Here is a 17203-nt window from a genome sequence, read left to right on the forward strand (position 1 = left end):
GTCAAAAACTAAGAAAATTTGCTGGAGGTAGGTGGTCAAACTGTCAGTTTCGAGATCGGTTATGTCGGTTTAGAGATAACTCTGTGCCCTCCTCCATTTGATCCAAGTTTATACAAAGTTACCCAGGATGCATCAGGTCAGATGTGTTCCATTTTCCAAATTATCCACCAGAAAGAATAATATATTGGTAACAAAATATCCTTATGAACCTCTACTTCCTGTGCCAACTAAAGCTCTTCCCACTAAAAAACAAGCCCTCGCACAGCTTTTGTGATGGAAAAATAAAAATTTTGTGTACACTATAATTGTACTAACATAAAAAGTTAAGTTATTGTGAAAATGTTCACTGTCTGCTGGTTTCCAGATGTTTAGGGCTTGGTTTTTGTGATACTGAGAGCTATTATATAGGTTTAGAGATAAAATTGCTTCTTACTTCAATTTTATACAAAATTACCCAGAATGTGTTTTTTTTGTATCCAGTGGCTGCTGGAGGTAGGTGGTCAAACTATCAGATTAGAGCTCGATCTGTTATGACGGTTTAGAGAGAAAAATCTGATTCCTCCTCCATTTAATCCAATTTTATAAAAAATTACCCAGAAGGCATCAGGTCAGATGTGTTTATCGTGTTCCAATTTTCCAAATTATCCCCAAATAAGAATATAAGAAAATATCCTCTTTAATCTCTACTTCCAATGCCAACTTAAGCTCTTCCCACAAAAAACAAGCCCCCGCATGGCTATTGTGATGGAAAAATATCAAATTTTGTGGACGAAATAATTATACTAACATGAAAGTTTTAGATAATGTGAAAAAGGGAGAAAATTTGCATCGGCTGCTGGAGTTAAGTGGTCATTCTAGCAGTTTAGGGCTTGGTTTTTGTGATACTGAGATCTATTATATAGGTCTACAGAGAAATCGGCTTCTGTCTCCATTTTATACAAAATTACCCAGAACTGACCTGGCTAGATGTGTATTTATTGTCCCACTTTCCAAATTTTCCACTAAAAGATTTTTTTTTACCAAAATATCCTTATTAACTTCTACTTTCAGTGCCAACTGACGCTCTTCCCACAAAAAAACAAGCCCCTGCACGCCTTTTGTGATGGAAAAATAACAAATTTTGTGGACACAATAATTGTACTAACATGAAAGTTTAAGATAATGTGAAAAAGTGAGAAAATTTGCACTGTCTGCCGGTGGTAAGTGGTCATTCTGCCAGTTTAGGGCTTGTTTTTTGTGGTACTGAGATCTATTTCTATAGGCTTATAGATAAAATAGCTTCATATTTCATTGAGTCCAATTTTCTACGAAATGACCCAGAGTGCACCAGGTTGGACATGTTTTTCCTCAGTTATTGTCATGGATACTCCTGAGGTGACCCACTTACAGCACCCATCATATATTATTCAGCGTGTCCCATTTTCCGGCTCCCCGGGGGGGGGGGGGGGGGCTGAGGCCTCGGCTCGTCGTCTTTATTTATAGATGTGACTCGCTGAGTGATGTCGGCTCCGTAACAAGGTCGTCCGAGGTAACGGGTGTGTAAAACTTAGTGGACAGATAAGGAGGCCTCATAAAGAGGAGGGGCCATGACCCCCCCCCCCAAAAAAAAAATCAGGGCGGTGCTTCTTAAAATTAGCATCAAGTCCGGCGGAGTGGATTGAGGTAGGTTTTTCGGATAATTTAGGCCACTCCCATTCTGAGTAGTCGAAAATAGATCTAACCAGACCCAACATTTTTTCCCACCGCTGAGGTTTTGTTACAATTTCATCTAGTCAAGAGAAAAAAAACTGTCGTTACTATAGGCACAAATCTCTCTCTGGCTCTGACGGTTTGCTACAATGTATCAGTGCAGGGGAGATTTATCGGTTTAGCGCCCTAGACTGGATGCTATTGTAACAAACCCTCAGCGGGGGAGAAGTATTGGGTCACAACGGGGGCTCACGGGCTGTTGTGAAGGTCCTGATACATTGTAGCGAACCATCAGAAGCGGAGAGAGATTTGCGTCCGCAGTTTCCGTTATTTTATAGCCCAGAAGTAAAGTCTGCGAGGTTTTTTCTGTTACAATCGGATCCGTTCGTGTTATACCGGGTTATTTATTGTGTTTAAATTACTATTTTTTTTCTTTTTTTTAAAAAAAGGAAATTGTTTGGTCGCATTCACACATCGCTTTTTTTTTAATGTGTTTAAAAATCCAATTTGGAGATTTTTAAAAGTCTCCAAATTGTGTTGAGCAAACGCGATGGAAACGCAGCGTTATCGCAGAGTGTGATCACGTCTGGAGCCTTTGGATTGCGTTTCAAACGCATCATAATAATAAGCAGAGTGTGAACGCGGTGTAGAGCTGATGGAGCGGTGACCGCACGGCTCCGCCCCCGGGTGTCGGGACTCTCCTTTGTGTCTCCCTGTGACAGGCGCAGCGGCAGGAAGTGACGTCACATGTCTCCCCGTTACACGGCGGCGGTGGCTCCTCCCCGTCACTTCCGGCGCCCGGGGGGTGACAGCTCTGAGCGGGGATGGCCGGGCGCACGGACCGGGCTCCGCTCCTGGACTGGGCCGAGGCTCCGGGGCTGAGTCCTGTGGCGGAGGGGCCCCGGGGCTATGGGGCGGGCTGGAGCCGTACACCCCCCGGGGAGCTGTGCCCGCTGCCGCAGCTGGAGGACGATCACATCGCAGCCGTCTTCGTGGTCACATTCGACCCCCGGAGCGGTGAGTGCGGGGCCCCGGCGGCCACTATGTATAATGTATACAGCGATTACTGCCCCTGTATATAGCGGAGCGGGGACTGCAGGTGGATTACACTCACTATGTACAAGATGATATGTATAGTATACATTGTATCCATATCATATACAGTGTATGTAATAACACGGGTATTACTGCCCCTGTATATAGTGGAGCGGGGGACCGGTGTCTATAGGACTACACTGTATGTACTGAGGAATGGATGTAATACGGGTGTCACTGTCACTATATGTACATGAGGATATGTATATTATACATTGTATCCATATCATATACAATGTCATGTGTCACCATCCCTATTATATATATATATATATATATATGAGGTGACAGGTGGCTGTATATATGTAGTGTCTGTCTATGGATCTAATAAGCAGATGCTCAGGTGACTGTATATCTATATGGTGTCTGTGTATTATACAGGTGACTTATATCCTTACACGTTACACTGTATGTAATAATACAGGGCAGGGTATAATGTATGAAGACAATTCCTTAGAATCCAGCACTGGCTTAAAATTTCTTCCTTATGCTTTGATCACATAAGATTAGTCCGGAGGTGATCTCTCTATATATATATATATATATATATATACACAGAGCAGATGCTGTCTCTGCGCCGTCGGCATCCATACTGTCCCTTATACAGATATATGGGTGCATTGTAGGGTACAGTCTCCGTACATTACAGCAGCCCCATCACAGTGACTGCGTATTATACTCCCTGTGTGTAATAGACAGGACTGTACATAATACGCTGACTATAGAGATGATGATACATTATGTCTCTGTGTATAGTGACTATTGAGTAGTGGTGACTGCAGGTTATAACATTGGATATAATGCGATTGTCTCTATATAAGTGATAACTATATATAATAACGGGCAGATACCACAGTGATGGCTGATGTCCTGGACTCACCCCGCTCTGGCTTCCCCTGCCTTTTGCACATCAGCCATGTTTTTAGAATATTTATAAGGTGTTCATGTTATACTGGGAGTTTATGTATTTGATATGTTAGGCCACTCCCACTTTGTATAACATTCTGATAATGTCACCGCTAGAAGTGATAGGAGGACACACTGCCCCCTGCTGGTGTGATGATGTGGGGGGACATGGTATAAGACAGTCACCCCTAGTAGTGATAGGAGGACACACTGCCCCCTGCTGGTGTGATGATGTGGTGGCCATGGTATAGGACAGTCACCCCTAGTAGTGATAGGAGGACACACTGCCCCTGCTGGTGTGATGATGTGGGGTACATGGTATAGGACAGTCACCCCTAGTAGTGATAGGAGGACACACTGCCCCCTGCTGGTGTGATGATGTGGGGGCCGTGGTATAGGACAGTCACCCCTAGTAGTGATAGGAGGACACACTGCCCCCTGCTGGTGGGATGATGTGGAGGGCCATGGTATAGGACAATCGCCCCTAGTAGTGATAGGAGGACACACTGCCCCCTGCTGGTGTGATGATGTGGGGGGACATGGTATAGGACAATCGCCCCTAGTAGTGATAGGAGGGCACACTGCCCCCTGCTGGTGTGATGATGTGGGGGGACATGGTATAGGACAATCGCCCCTAGTAGTGATAGGAGGACACACTGCCCCCTGCTGGTGTGATGATGTGGGGAGCCATGGCATAGGACAGTCAGTCACCCCTAGTAGTGATAGGAGGACACACTGCCTCCTGCTGGTGTGATGATATATCTCTTTTCTACAGAAACATTTCCACTTTCTTTGAGAAATGACCATTTTCCTTATTTATTAGGATTTAATTTTATCTTGTTGTTATACAATCTCTTTATTCTGACTGGAAAAAATACAGGATTTTCCGGCTTATTGTCTGGTTTTTCCAGCTTTCCCTAATGTACAGCTGCCGGTAGGTAAGTGGCCGTGATGCTCCTCCATACCTGGCGCTGTATCCTGTGGTGGAGGATGGGGTAGACCTTCCATCTGCCGGGGTGTGTCCTACACGTGTCCCTATTGTCACCTGCGCCCTGTCATCTTATCTGGCACCTGTGTCTCATGGAGGGGGAGGGGGAGCCTGGCACAGCCCTCCATTGTTATCCTGCCAGATCCAGGACTATCCGGAGCCGGAGGACAAAGCGTCTCTGTGCTGCTCCACCACCCGGGAACTTCCCACATCCTCATTATTAGCAGAAGTTTCACTGAAAAGTCGTCTTCCTCTTTCTAAGAAATTTTCTCTTCAGGACATTTACTTTCCAGGGACTGTCTACAGCGTATCCTGTATTATACTCCAGAGCTGCACTCACTATTCTGCTGCTGGTGCAGTCACTGTGTACATACATGACATTACTTATCCTGTACTGATCCTGAGTTACATCCTGTATTATACTCCAGAGCTGCACTCACTATTCTGCTGCTGGTGCAGTCACTGTGTACATACATGACATTACTTATCCTGTACTGATCCTGAGTTACATCCTGTATTATACTCCAGAGCTGCACTCACTATTCTGCTGCTGGTGCAGTCACTGTGTACATACATGACATTACTTATCCTGTACTGATCCTGAGTTACATCCTGTATTATACTCCAGAGCTGCACTCACTATTCTGCTGCTGGTGCAGTCACTGTGTACATACATGACATTACTTATCCTGTACTGATCCTGAGTTACATCCTGTATTATACTCCAGAGCTGCACTCACTATTCTGCTGCTGGTGCAGTCACTGTGTACATACATGACATTACTTATCCTGTACTGATCCTGAGTTACATCCTGTATTATACTCCAGAGCTGCACTCACTATTCTGCTGCTGGTGCAGTCACTGTGTACATACATGACATTACTTATCCTGTACTGATCCTGAGTTACATCCTGTATTATACTCCAGAGCTGCACTCACTATTCTGCTGCTGGTGCAGTCACTGTGTACATACATGACATTACTTATCCTGTACTGATCCTGAGTTACATCCTGTATTATACTCCAGAGCGGCACTCACTATTCTGCTGCTGGTGCAGTCACTGTGTACATACATGACATTACTTATCCTGTACTGATCCTGAGTTACATCCTGTATTATACCCCAGAGCTGCACTCACTATTCTGCTGCTGGTGCAGTCACTGTGTACATACATGACATTACTTATCCTGTACTGATCCTGAGTTACATCTTGTATTATACACCAGAGCTGCACTCACTATTCTGCTGCTGGTGCAGTCACTGTGTACATACATGACATTACTTATCCTGTACTGATCCTGAGTTACATCCCGTATTATACCCCAGAGCTGCACTCACTATTCTGCTGCTGGTGCAGTCACTGTGTACATACATGACATTACTTATCCTGTACTGATCCTGAGTTACATCCCGTATTATACCCCAGAGCTGCACTCACTATTCTGCTGCTGGTGCAGTCACTGTGTACATACATGCCATTACTTATCCTGTACTGATCCTGAGTTACATCCTGTATTATACTCCAGAGCTGCACTCACTATTCTGCTGCTGGTGCAGTCACTGTGTACATACATGACATTACTTATCCTGTACTGATCCTGAGTTACATCCTGTATTATACCCCAGAGCTGCACTCACTATTCTGCTGCTGGTGCAGTCACTGTGTACATACATGACATTACTTATCCTGTACTGATCCTGAGTTACATCCTGTATTATACTGCAGAGCTGCACTCACTATTCTGCTGCTGGTGCAGTCACTGTGTACATACATGACATTACTTATCCTGTAATGATCCTGAGTTACATCCTGTATTATACCCCAGAGCTGCACTCACTATTCTGCTGCTGGTGCAGTCACTGTGTACATACATGACATTACTTATCCTGTACTGATCCTGAGTTACATCCTGTATTATACTCCAGAGCTGCACTCACTATTCTGCTGCTGGTGCAGTCACTGTGCACATACATGACATTACTTATCCTGTACTGATCCTGAGTTACATCCTGTATTATACCCCAGAGCTGCACTCACTATTCTGCTGCTGGTGCAGTCACTGTGTACATACATGACATTACTTATCCTGTACTGATCCTGAGTTACATCCTGTATTATACTGCAGAGCTGCACTCACTATTCTGCTGCTGGTGCAGTCACTGTGTACATACATGACATTACTTATCCTGTAATGATCCTGAGTTACATCCTGTATTATACCCCAGAGCTGCACTCACTATTCTGCTGCTGGTGCAGTCACTGTGTACATACATGACATTACTTATCCTGTACTGATCCTGAGTTACATCCTGTATTATACTCCAGAGCTGCACTCACTATTCTGCTGCTGGTGCAGTCACTGTGCACATACATGACATTACTTATCCTGTACTGATCCTGAGTTACATCCTGTATTATACCCCAGAGCTGTACTCACTATTCTGCTGCTGGTGCAGTCACTGTGTACATACATGACATTACTTATCCTGTACTGATCCTGAGTTACATCCTGTATTATACTCCAGAGCTACACTCACTATTCTGCTGCTGGTGCAGTCACTGTGTACATACATGACATTACTTATCCTGTACTGATCCTGAGTTACATCCTGTATTATACTCCAGAGCTGCACTCACTATTCTGCTGCTGGTGCAGTCACTGTGTACATACATGACATTACTTATCCTGTACTGATCCTGAGTTACATCCTGTATTATACCCCAGAGCTGCACTCACTATTCCGCTGCTGGTGCAGTCACTGTGTACATACATGACATTACTTATCCTGTACTGATCCTGAGTTACATCTTGTATTATACTCCAGAGCTGCACTCACTATTCTGCTGCTGGTGCAGTCACTGTGTACATACATGACATTACTTATCCTGTACTGATCCTGAGTTACATCCTGTATTATACCCCAGAGCTGCACTCACTATTCTGCTGCTGGTGCAGTCACTGTGTACATACATGACATTACTTATCCTGTACTGATCCTGAGTTACATCTTGTATTATACCCCAGAGCTGCACTCACTATTCTGCTGGGTTATATTTCATGTCCTCTGTTATGTGACTGTGACTTTTGTCTCCAGGTAATATCGTGGAGTGGTGTTTGCCTCATGATGTCGACCTGGAAGGAGTTGAGTTTAAATCGATGGCGAGCGGTTCTCACAGGGTCCAGTCAGATTTCATGTGAGTATGGCGAGGGTGGCAGCGGGGTTATCATCAGACAGTAGAAGAAATAACCCCAGTTTATATTATTAGCTGGAAACAGTTCATCCAGAACATCCTGGTTCATGAATAATTTGTCGCCTTTAAAGTTAAGACTGACCGTTCTGCTCTCATGTGTCGGTGTGTAACACGGATCAGTATCTGACAGACTTTTTACCCATGATTCTATCTGTCTGTGACTCTTTCTATCGCCGCTTGTTTGTGGATGTATTCAGTGCACGGTGTCACCTCATAAAATATTCATATAAAAAATGCAAATATTTGTCATCATAGTTTCCTCCTGTAGAGGGAATCTGCGCCTCATGAAGGCCGCGTCCTGAAATGGAAGTGATTTTGTTACCTCACATCTGATACCAACATGGCAGCCATTTTGGCTTTTGTATTGTTGTAATCTGGGCCTTACACAGAGATGGCAGCCATTTTGTTAGTCAAACCATCGCTATTGGTGTAGTCTGGTCCTTCTTGCATGTATTGGTGGTCTGGGCCTTACACGGAGATGGCAGCCATTTTGTTTGTCAAGCTTTTAACAAAATTTCTTCTCTTTAGCCATCATTCAGTATCTGTTTAAGGGAAAGTTGGGTGATCCTTAATTTAGTCAACATTCCTGTTGCCTCAAGGCTTGCCATAGTCTTCCATATTATACAGGACAGGCCCATAATTTCTACCTAGGCAGTATTTTTCTGTCAGAATGAAGCATTACAGTCTCTCTGAGAGCCGGATTGATGATGGTTATGTCACCCAGCTTTCCCTGGAGCAGATCAAACAAGTTATTTGTAGTAGGACTTTGGGTTATTTGAATAAAAATGTATGAAGTTTGCTAAAATTAGACTTCTGCCACCTGTTTACTCTCTTACGGTTCCGGTGCCACTGTTCTGGTCCACCAATTCTTCCCTGCCGCACGTGTAGCAGCTGAACCGGCATGGCATGGGGTATAACCTCTATTGGCGAAGTGACTCTTCTTCTCCGCTTTACTCCTAGTTATTTCCGTAAAGGAGGCTACTTCGGCCTGGCGTGTTTCGCCAACATGCCGGTGGAGAGCGAGCTCGAGAGAGGAGCGCGGATGAAGTCTGTGGGAATCCTGTCGCCTTCTTACACTCTGCTGTACCGATACATGCACTTTCTGGAGAACCAAGTCCGGTGAGCCTTAATATGGATCCTGAATGACACCAGACTGTTAAAAATGTAAAGCGACAATCCTACCCGTAACTTCACTATACGTGAGGCATAAACACTTAACGTACCTGGTGCCGCCATTATGTATTGGATTGTTTTTAGTTACCTACCTCATGGGGTTGTAAGTCGTATAGTATAAACCCAAGTATAACAAGTAAATAAACCTCAAACCCAAATGTTAAGAGGATAAAATCTTTTGGCCACGAAAGGATTTGCGCTATTTAACAGAAATCCTGGACATGTGACCACTTTGAGGTAGCCAATGACTCGCTCTGACCTGAGGGTAGAGGAAGACTTTCCTTAGTGACAATTGGCTCCAGGCTATAACCAATCACAACTTGTTGCCACCCTGGTATGATTCTGCCAAGGTGGTAACAGCTTTAGGAGGGAAATTTTTTTTCCCGCCTAAAACCTGAGGTAACTGGAGGGATGACTAATCCCATGAGGATCAGGGCTTCATACATAAATGTCTACTAAAATTTCTGCCAACCTCTTAAGTTGAGCTTCTTATTACTTAAACAGGCCCCCTCCACTGTCCTGAATTGGGAGGAGGCGTGTCTGTGACTTAAAAAGAAGCTTTCCTCAAGAAGTCAGCGGCCATTTTGGGGGAAATCTGACAGGAAAGGTGAATAACACAATAAGGGAACCTTATGCATAATGGATAATGGTTCTATATTCATGCCACTTGTCTCGATGGAGGGTCCCTTTTAAGTAGAATGGGGGCCCCCAGGAGCCACTTGGTACTAGGAATAACAGGACATAGTCTCTTCAAGGCCCCTTTTCCTAGTTCAATAGACTACTCCCAAATTGAGACCTTAAAATGGGTGGGTTTTATGCAAATTTTCTAATTTTTGGGAGTGGAAGATGGGCTACGTTAAAGGACATCTACGACCAGGATGAAATACTATATGCAAATGAGCCAGAGGGGCTCTAGGCTTCATTAACACCTATGGAGCCTGGAGCCCCTCAGGCTCATTTGCATACAGCTCTTCATCCTGGTGGAAGATGTCCTTTAAGGAAAACCTTAGGAATTTCATATAAAAAGTTGGAGCTTTCATAGTAATGTAATTTTTTTTTCTGTATTTGGGGGCCACCACATCACATTGTCTTTTACTGCTGGACTTCAATCTGTGCCTGTTATATCAGTGCATATGATAATATCCGGACATGGACCATTATAGCGTTTATGTTGATCAGTGGCAGGTGTTTTTTTTTAACCCTTTCATGCCCTGGTTTATATATTTACACTAAGAGTTGTGGACAATCACATCGGGTTGGCTCTGATCCCACCCATGCACCCCCTGGATGCTTTTGTCAACAGTGCCTACGGCATCTGAGTGGTTAGTGGGAGGAGCCTTCTTCTGTCACCTGACCAGCAGTTCAGCCATGTGATCATGAGGTTCTGATAGCTTTCTTTGGCGGCTGTAGGCCCTTGCGTCTCCATTTCTAGGACCAAAATGTAAGTAAAATATAGAAAACGTCTGTGTTTCAGGCATCAGCTGGAGCTCCCGGGCCACTACACACCCCTGGAGGCCTTTTATGAAGACAAGAAGGGGGTCTTACCCGCCGGCATCACCCCCCAGTCCTGCCAACCTAGCGCACACTGGCTGTCTACAATACACAAGCATCTGTACCCCGAGATGAAGGTCAGGACCCCCCTCATGGCTGAGGGTCATATATATGGGAGGCGCCATCCTCCTCCTTGAGGTCTATCTATGGCCTAAAAAGCGAAACTTATGACCATAGCTAAAGGCATATTTTAAAGGGACGGGGAGGGGGTGGAGCTTGAATGAAATCTTTTGATTGAAAAGGCTGCCGCATAATATGCAGAATAATGGATTAAGACTGGATAACTTGGCCTTTTATGTCAGAAAAAAAATGCAGTTTGGGGGGGGGAAGGAAGGGCAGGGGGGGGGGGGGTGAGGGTGAAATCTGGAGCTAACATGTGACCAGGATGTCAGAAAATTCAATGCATGTTGTGTCAGACCCTCCTATCTGCAGACAGCATGTTATAGAGCAGGAGGAGCTGAGCAGATTGTACATAGTGTCCTATCTGCAGGCAGCATGTTATAGAGCAGGAGGTGCTGAGCAGATTGTACATAGTGTCCTATCTGCAGGCAGCATGTTATAGAGCAGGAGGAGCTGAGTAGATTGTACATAGTGTCCTATCTGCAGGCAACATGTTATAGAGCAGGAGGAGCCAAGCAGAATGTATATAGTGTCCTATCTGCACGTAGCATGTTATAGAGCAGGAGGAGCTGAGCAGATTATACATAGTGTCCTATCTGCAGGCAGCATGTTATAGAGCAGGAGGAGCTGAGCAGATTATACATAGTGTCCTATATGCAGGCAGCATGTTATAGATCAGGAGGAGCCAAGCAGAATGTATATAGTGTCCTATCTGCAGGCAGCATGTTATAGAGAAGGAGGAGCTGAGAAGATTGTACATAGTGTCCTATCTGCAGGCAGCATGTTATAGAGCAGGAGGAGCTGAGCAGATTGTACACAGTGTCCTATCTGCAGGCAGAATGTTATGGAACAGGATGAGGTAAACAGATTGTACATAGTGCCCTATCTGCAGGCAGCATGTTATAGATCAGGAGGAGCTGAGCGCATTGTACACAGTGTCCTATCTGCAGGCAGCATGTTATAGATCAGGAGGAGCTGAGCAGATTGTACACAGTGTCCTATCTGCAGGCAGCATGTTATAGAGCAGGAGGAGCTGAGCAGATTATGCATAGTGTCCTATCTGCAGGCAGCATGTTATAGAGCAGGAGGAGCTGAGCAGATTGTACACAGTGTCCTATCTGCAGGCAGCATGTTATAGAACAGGAGGAGCTGAACATAGTGTCCTATCTGCAGGCAGAATGTTATGGAACAGGATGAGGTAAACAGATTGTACATAGTGCCCTATCTGCAGGCAGCATGTTATAGATCAGGAGGAGCTGAGCGCATTGTACACAGTGTCCTATCTGCAGGCAGCATGTTATAGAGCAGGAGGAGCTGAGCAGATTATGCATAGTGTCCTATCTGCAGGCAGCATGTTATAGAGCAGGAGGAGCTGAGCAGATTGTACATAAAGTCCTATCTGCAGTCAGCATGTTATAGAGCAGGAGGAGCTTAGCAGATTGTACATGGTGTCCTATCTGCAGGCAGCATGTTATAGAGCAAGAGGAGCTGAGCAGATTGTACATAGTGCCTATATGCAGGCAGCATGTTATAGAGCAGGAGGAGCTGAGCAGATTGTACATAGTGTCCTATCTGCAGGCAGCATGTTATAGAGCAGGAGGAGCTGAGCAGATTATGCATAGTGTTCTATCTGCAGGCATCATGTTATAGAGCAGGAGGAGCTGAGCAGATTGTACACAGTGTCCTATCTGCAGGCAGCATGTTATAGAGCAGGAGGAGCTGAGCAGATTATGCATAGTGTCCTATCTGCAGGCATCATGTTATAGAGCAGGAGGAGCTGAGCAGATTGTACATAGTGTCCTATCTGCAGGCAGCATGTTATAGAGCAGGAGGAGCTGAGCAGATTGTACACAGTGTCCTATCTGCAGGCAGCATGTTATAGAGCAGGAGGAGCTGAGCAGATTGTACATAAAGTCCTGTCTGCAGTCAGCATGTTATAGAGCAGGAGGAGCTTAGCAGATTGTACATAAAGTCCTATCTGCAGTCAGCATGTTATAGAGCAGGAGGAGCTTAGCAGATTGTACATAGTGTCCTATCTGCAGGCAGCATGTTAGAGCAAGAGGAGCTGAGCAGATTGTACACAGTGTCCTATCTGCAGGCAGCATGTTATAGAGCAGGAGGAGCTGAGCAGATTATGCATAGTGTCCTATCTGCAGGCAGCATGTTATAGAGCAGGAGGAGCTGAGCAGATTGTACATAAAGTCCTATCTGCAGTCAGCATGTTATAGAGCAGGAGGAGCTTAGCAGATTGTACATAGTGTCCTATCTGCAGGCAGCATGTTATAGAGCAAGAGGAGCTGAGCAGATTGTACATAGTGTCCTATCTGCAGGCAGCATGTTATAGAGCAGGAGGAGCTGAGCAGATTGTACATAGTGTCCTATCTGCAGGCAGCATGTTATAGAGCAAGAGGAGCTGAGCAGATTGTACATAGTGTCCTATCTGCAGGCAGCATGTTATAGAGCAGGAGGAGCTGAGCAGATTGTACATAGTGTCCTATCTGCAGGCAGCATGTTATAGAGCAGGAGGAGCTGAGCAGATTGTACATAGTGTCCTATCTGCAGGCAGCATGTTATAGAGCAGGAGGAGCTGAGCAGATTGTACACCGTGTCCTATCTGCAGGCAGCATGTTATAGAGAAGGAGAAGCAGATTGTACATATCTCATACCCTTCACCCTTTCTGTTATAGATCACGCACCCTGCCGGCTGTATGTCTCAGTTCATTAAGTTTTTCGGGGAGCAGATCTTTGTCCTGTGGAAATTTGCGTTACTGCGGAAGCGCATCCTGATATTTTCACCACCTCCTGTAGGTGTCGTCTGCTACAGAGGTAAGTCCCCTTGTGTCATAGAATAGTATTCCTGCTGCTGTTATGGTGTGTATTGGATTGGAAAAACACGGCTGCTTTCTTCTAGGAACAGCGCCACACCTGGCCTCAGGGCATTGCTGGAAGTGCAGCTCAGCCCCTTTTTATTTAAAGGGAGCTGGGTTACTATACCAGGGACGGGGGTAATGCTGCCCCACCAGCATTAATCTTTTCTGCCCACTCTGCAAGGCATGCTGGGAAGTGTAGGTCGCAGGAAGTAACCTGCATCCTTTATGGCGCATTTTATGATCTATAAACGTTATCATTGTTGTTTTTGCTCAGTTTACTGCTGCTGTTGTCTGGCCAACGTCACCCTGCCCGGCGTGGGAGTCACCGCCCCGGAGTCGAAGCCTTTCTTCTATGTGAATGTGGCAGATATCGGGACCCTGGATGATGAGGTCTCCTATGTGGCCTGTGAGTACTAGGGATCTGGGTGTCCTCATTAAGATATACCAGCGATCAGCCGATCTGTGATCGACTCTTAATGTCTGGGGAGGCTATACTTCTTCTCTAGTGGCCACTAGTGGAGAAATGGGGTATTACAGGACAGTTACTGCTCCGCCAGAGCTAAACCCCTTCTTTTTCGCCCGGAATTCTGGGTAAATGTACTAACCCGTTTTCCGTGGTCCGATTTCTTGTTACCCAGGTACAACCGAGAAGATCTTCGAGCAGAAGCAGGATCTCTACGACGTCTACGTGGACAACCAAAACGTGAAGACCCACCTGGAACATCTCCAGCCCCTGCTAAGGGTCAACACGGCGGACAAAGAGAAGTACCGGCGCCTTAACGATCAGCGGTGACTGCTCCTCTTCTATGTGTCTACTATCGGGGGATGGTCCTTAAAGGCAAAACTCACCTTCTCCTTTTCTTGTACTGATCTACAATGCTCTTGGTAGAATTGGTGATATGTATAGGGTGGATTTCCCCTTTAAGAGAATTAATCCAACCTGCCCACCGTACAAGCAGTTTACGATGTGCCTATTTATATAAATGGCCGCATGCAATGCATCATTTGGCCTGTAGTGGCCGCTGCAGGGTAAATGAGCAGCCATCTGCGATTTTTTTTTTTGTCTCCATGGTTACAGACTACAAACAACAATGTGTAGTCTGAACAAGATATTAGAAAAATATGTATCTTAAAGGCGCTAAAAACCACTGATGAGCCTGGAGCGCCCCTTTAAGTATGGTCGTTCACTCCCGTGTTTGTGTTCCCGCAGGCAGCTGCTGATGTACTCGCAGGAGGTGGACGGCGACTGTTCATCCTGTGAGGAGGATCTCTTCATCCTGTAAGTAATAGGAGGGGTAAGTGACCACAAGGAGGAAGGATCCGTCTCATCTCCGTCTTCTTTCCCGTGTCCCGCAGCTTCTTCATGGAGCAGAATAACCGGATCTTCCAGATCCTCCTGGAGGTGGCGTCCAGCCAGGACAAGACTCTGACCGCCGACCACGCCCGCAGCATGGGCCTGGACCCGCAGGGCGACCGCAACTTCCTCATGGACCTACTTGAGGTGTACGGTTTCGATCTTATGCTGGTCATCGACAACCCGTGTTGTCCCTGACAACCCTGCAGGACCGGCGCGTCTGGTGTAAATATTCGGACACTTAAGGAGGCGGAACCTCCACTGATACCGGAACCGGCTGTCATAAGTAAGATACGCAATAATAACACCGCAGGAGTCTACGGCAGACGGGGACATCACATGACCAGTCATCAGCAGAGAGAGATGGCCGCCGTGTAGTATCCCAGCCAATCACAAGGAACTAGTGATATCAGAGGGGGAGGAGCCACAGTCTAACCTTTGACACCAGTAATAGAGGGGGAGGCGGGGAATTTGGGTTTGACCAAACCTTTATGTTTACATGTCTGATCCAGTTTTAAAGGGTATGTTCATATTATACACAAGCTTTTTATACCCCAGAGCTGCACTCACTATTCTGCTGCTGGTGCAGTCACTGTGTACATACATGACATTACTTATCCTGTACTGATCCTGAGTTACATCCTGTATTATACTCCAGAGCTGCACTCACTATTCTGCTGCTGGTGCAGTCACTGTGTACATACATGACATTACTTATCCTGTACTGATCCTGAGTTACATCCTGTATTATACCCCAGAGCTGCACTCACTATTCTGCTGCTGGTGCAGTCACTGTGTACATACATGACATTACTTATCCTGTACTGATCCTGAGTTACATCCTGTATTATACCCCAGAGCTGCACTCACTATTCTGCTGCTGGTGCAGTCACTGTGTACATACATGACATTACTTATCCTGTACTGATCCTGAGTTACATCCTGTATTATACCCCAGAGCTGCACTCACTATTCTGCTGCTGGTGCAGTCACTGTGTACATACATGACATTACTTATCCTGTACTGATCCTGAGTTACACCCTGTATTATACCCCAGAACTGCACTCACTATTCTGCTGCTGGTGCAGTCACTATGCACATACATGACATTACTTATCCTGTACTGATCCTGAGTTACATCCTGTATTATACCCCAGAGCTGCACTCACTATTCTGCTGCTGGTGCAGTCACTGTGTACATACATGACATTACTTATCTTCTACTGATCCTTAGTGACTTCCCCAGCAGAATAGTGAGTGTAGCTCTGGAATTTCATACAGATGTAAAAAAAGTAGATTGATTCTATATATAAAATGTAAGATGGTTATAAGTGAACATACCCTTTAAATTTTTGGAGCCAATGGTATGAAGTGACTACTAGAAGCTTATTAATGTAAAATAACTGATGCTAATGGTAAATAGCTTGCACATAAACACTTTGTATGAAGCAGTTTGTAAAGGGGTTCTTCAGTGAGACTTTCCCATGTCAAGCTCCAGATACAGCAGACCTGTTCTCTGGACCCTGGGTAACCCCCTTTAAAACTGGTGCACAGTGAAAATACAGGGAAGCAACACTCCAGCAGTGATAAGCGGGCGTCTCAATCAGTCGCTCACTACCTCCCGCTGGAGACAGGACTAAGTATAGAGCGCTCAGCGTTGTTGATGTAAATGAGATGGTGACAGACTAGATTTTTAACGGAATTAGTAAAATGCATTTGCTTTCCTGAAGAAACAGCGCCTCCTTCTTCTGATGTGTTGTGTCTGGTATTACAGCTCAGTTCCATTATAGTAGATGGAGTTGCAATACCAGATACAACCTGTAGCCATGGGTGGCGCTGCTGTGGTCAGGCAGCAGATGTGTCTTTCTAATAGTGGACATTAAATTTTAACGGGGGTGTGTGACTGCTTGGACCAAAGCGAAATTTAGGGGGGGGCGCGCGCAAAAACCTGACTACTTGTCGATTATTAAAGGGGTTGACCATGACTTACAGACATTTTCCTAAACCAGTGCCACAAGTGACCATGGTCAGTGCTGGTACTGCAGCTCAGCTGAAAAGAAATGAATGGAGCTAAGTTGCAATACCAAGCATTGTCAGTGGTGGCGCTTTTTTTGGAAGAAAGTGGCTGTGGTTTTGACATTACCTTTAATATCGTATGTGGTCATCCAGACTCCATGGGCATGGACCATATCAGTGATCAA

General features: G+C 45.4%; 1 protein-coding gene across 1 annotated transcript; it reads left to right on the plus strand.

Moving 5' to 3' along the window:
• The first annotated feature begins 2507 nt into the window (after positions 1-2507).
• Positions 2508-15736, plus strand: DENND11 (DENN domain containing 11). The gene is made up of 9 exons (XM_072145208.1): positions 2508-2706; positions 7777-7876; positions 8894-9052; positions 10581-10734; positions 13465-13603; positions 13922-14053; positions 14286-14436; positions 14858-14926; positions 15004-15736. The coding sequence occupies exons 1-9, from the start codon at positions 2514-2516 to the stop codon at positions 15197-15199; spliced, it is 1293 nt and encodes a 430-aa protein (XP_072001309.1). The 5' UTR covers positions 2508-2513; the 3' UTR covers positions 15200-15736.
• The last annotated feature ends 1467 nt before the right edge of the window (positions 15737-17203 follow it).

This window comes from Engystomops pustulosus, chromosome 4, assembly GCF_040894005.1.
Source record: "Engystomops pustulosus chromosome 4, aEngPut4.maternal, whole genome shotgun sequence".
Lineage (NCBI taxonomy): Eukaryota > Metazoa > Chordata > Amphibia > Anura > Leptodactylidae > Engystomops > Engystomops pustulosus.

Bases quoted from the DNA above. Each gene is read 5' to 3' on its own strand.
- DENND11 (XM_072145208.1), top strand. From the start codon at position 2,514: ATGGCCGGGCGCACGGACCGGGCTCCGCTCCTGGACTGGGCCGAGGCT. The intron at 13,604-13,921 runs GTAAGTCCCCTT...GTTTTTGCTCAG, and splicing joins AGGTGTCGTCTGCTACAGAG to TTTACTGCTGCTGTTGTCTG. The intron at 14,054-14,285 runs GTGAGTACTAGG...CTTGTTACCCAG, and splicing joins TGAGGTCTCCTATGTGGCCT to GTACAACCGAGAAGATCTTC.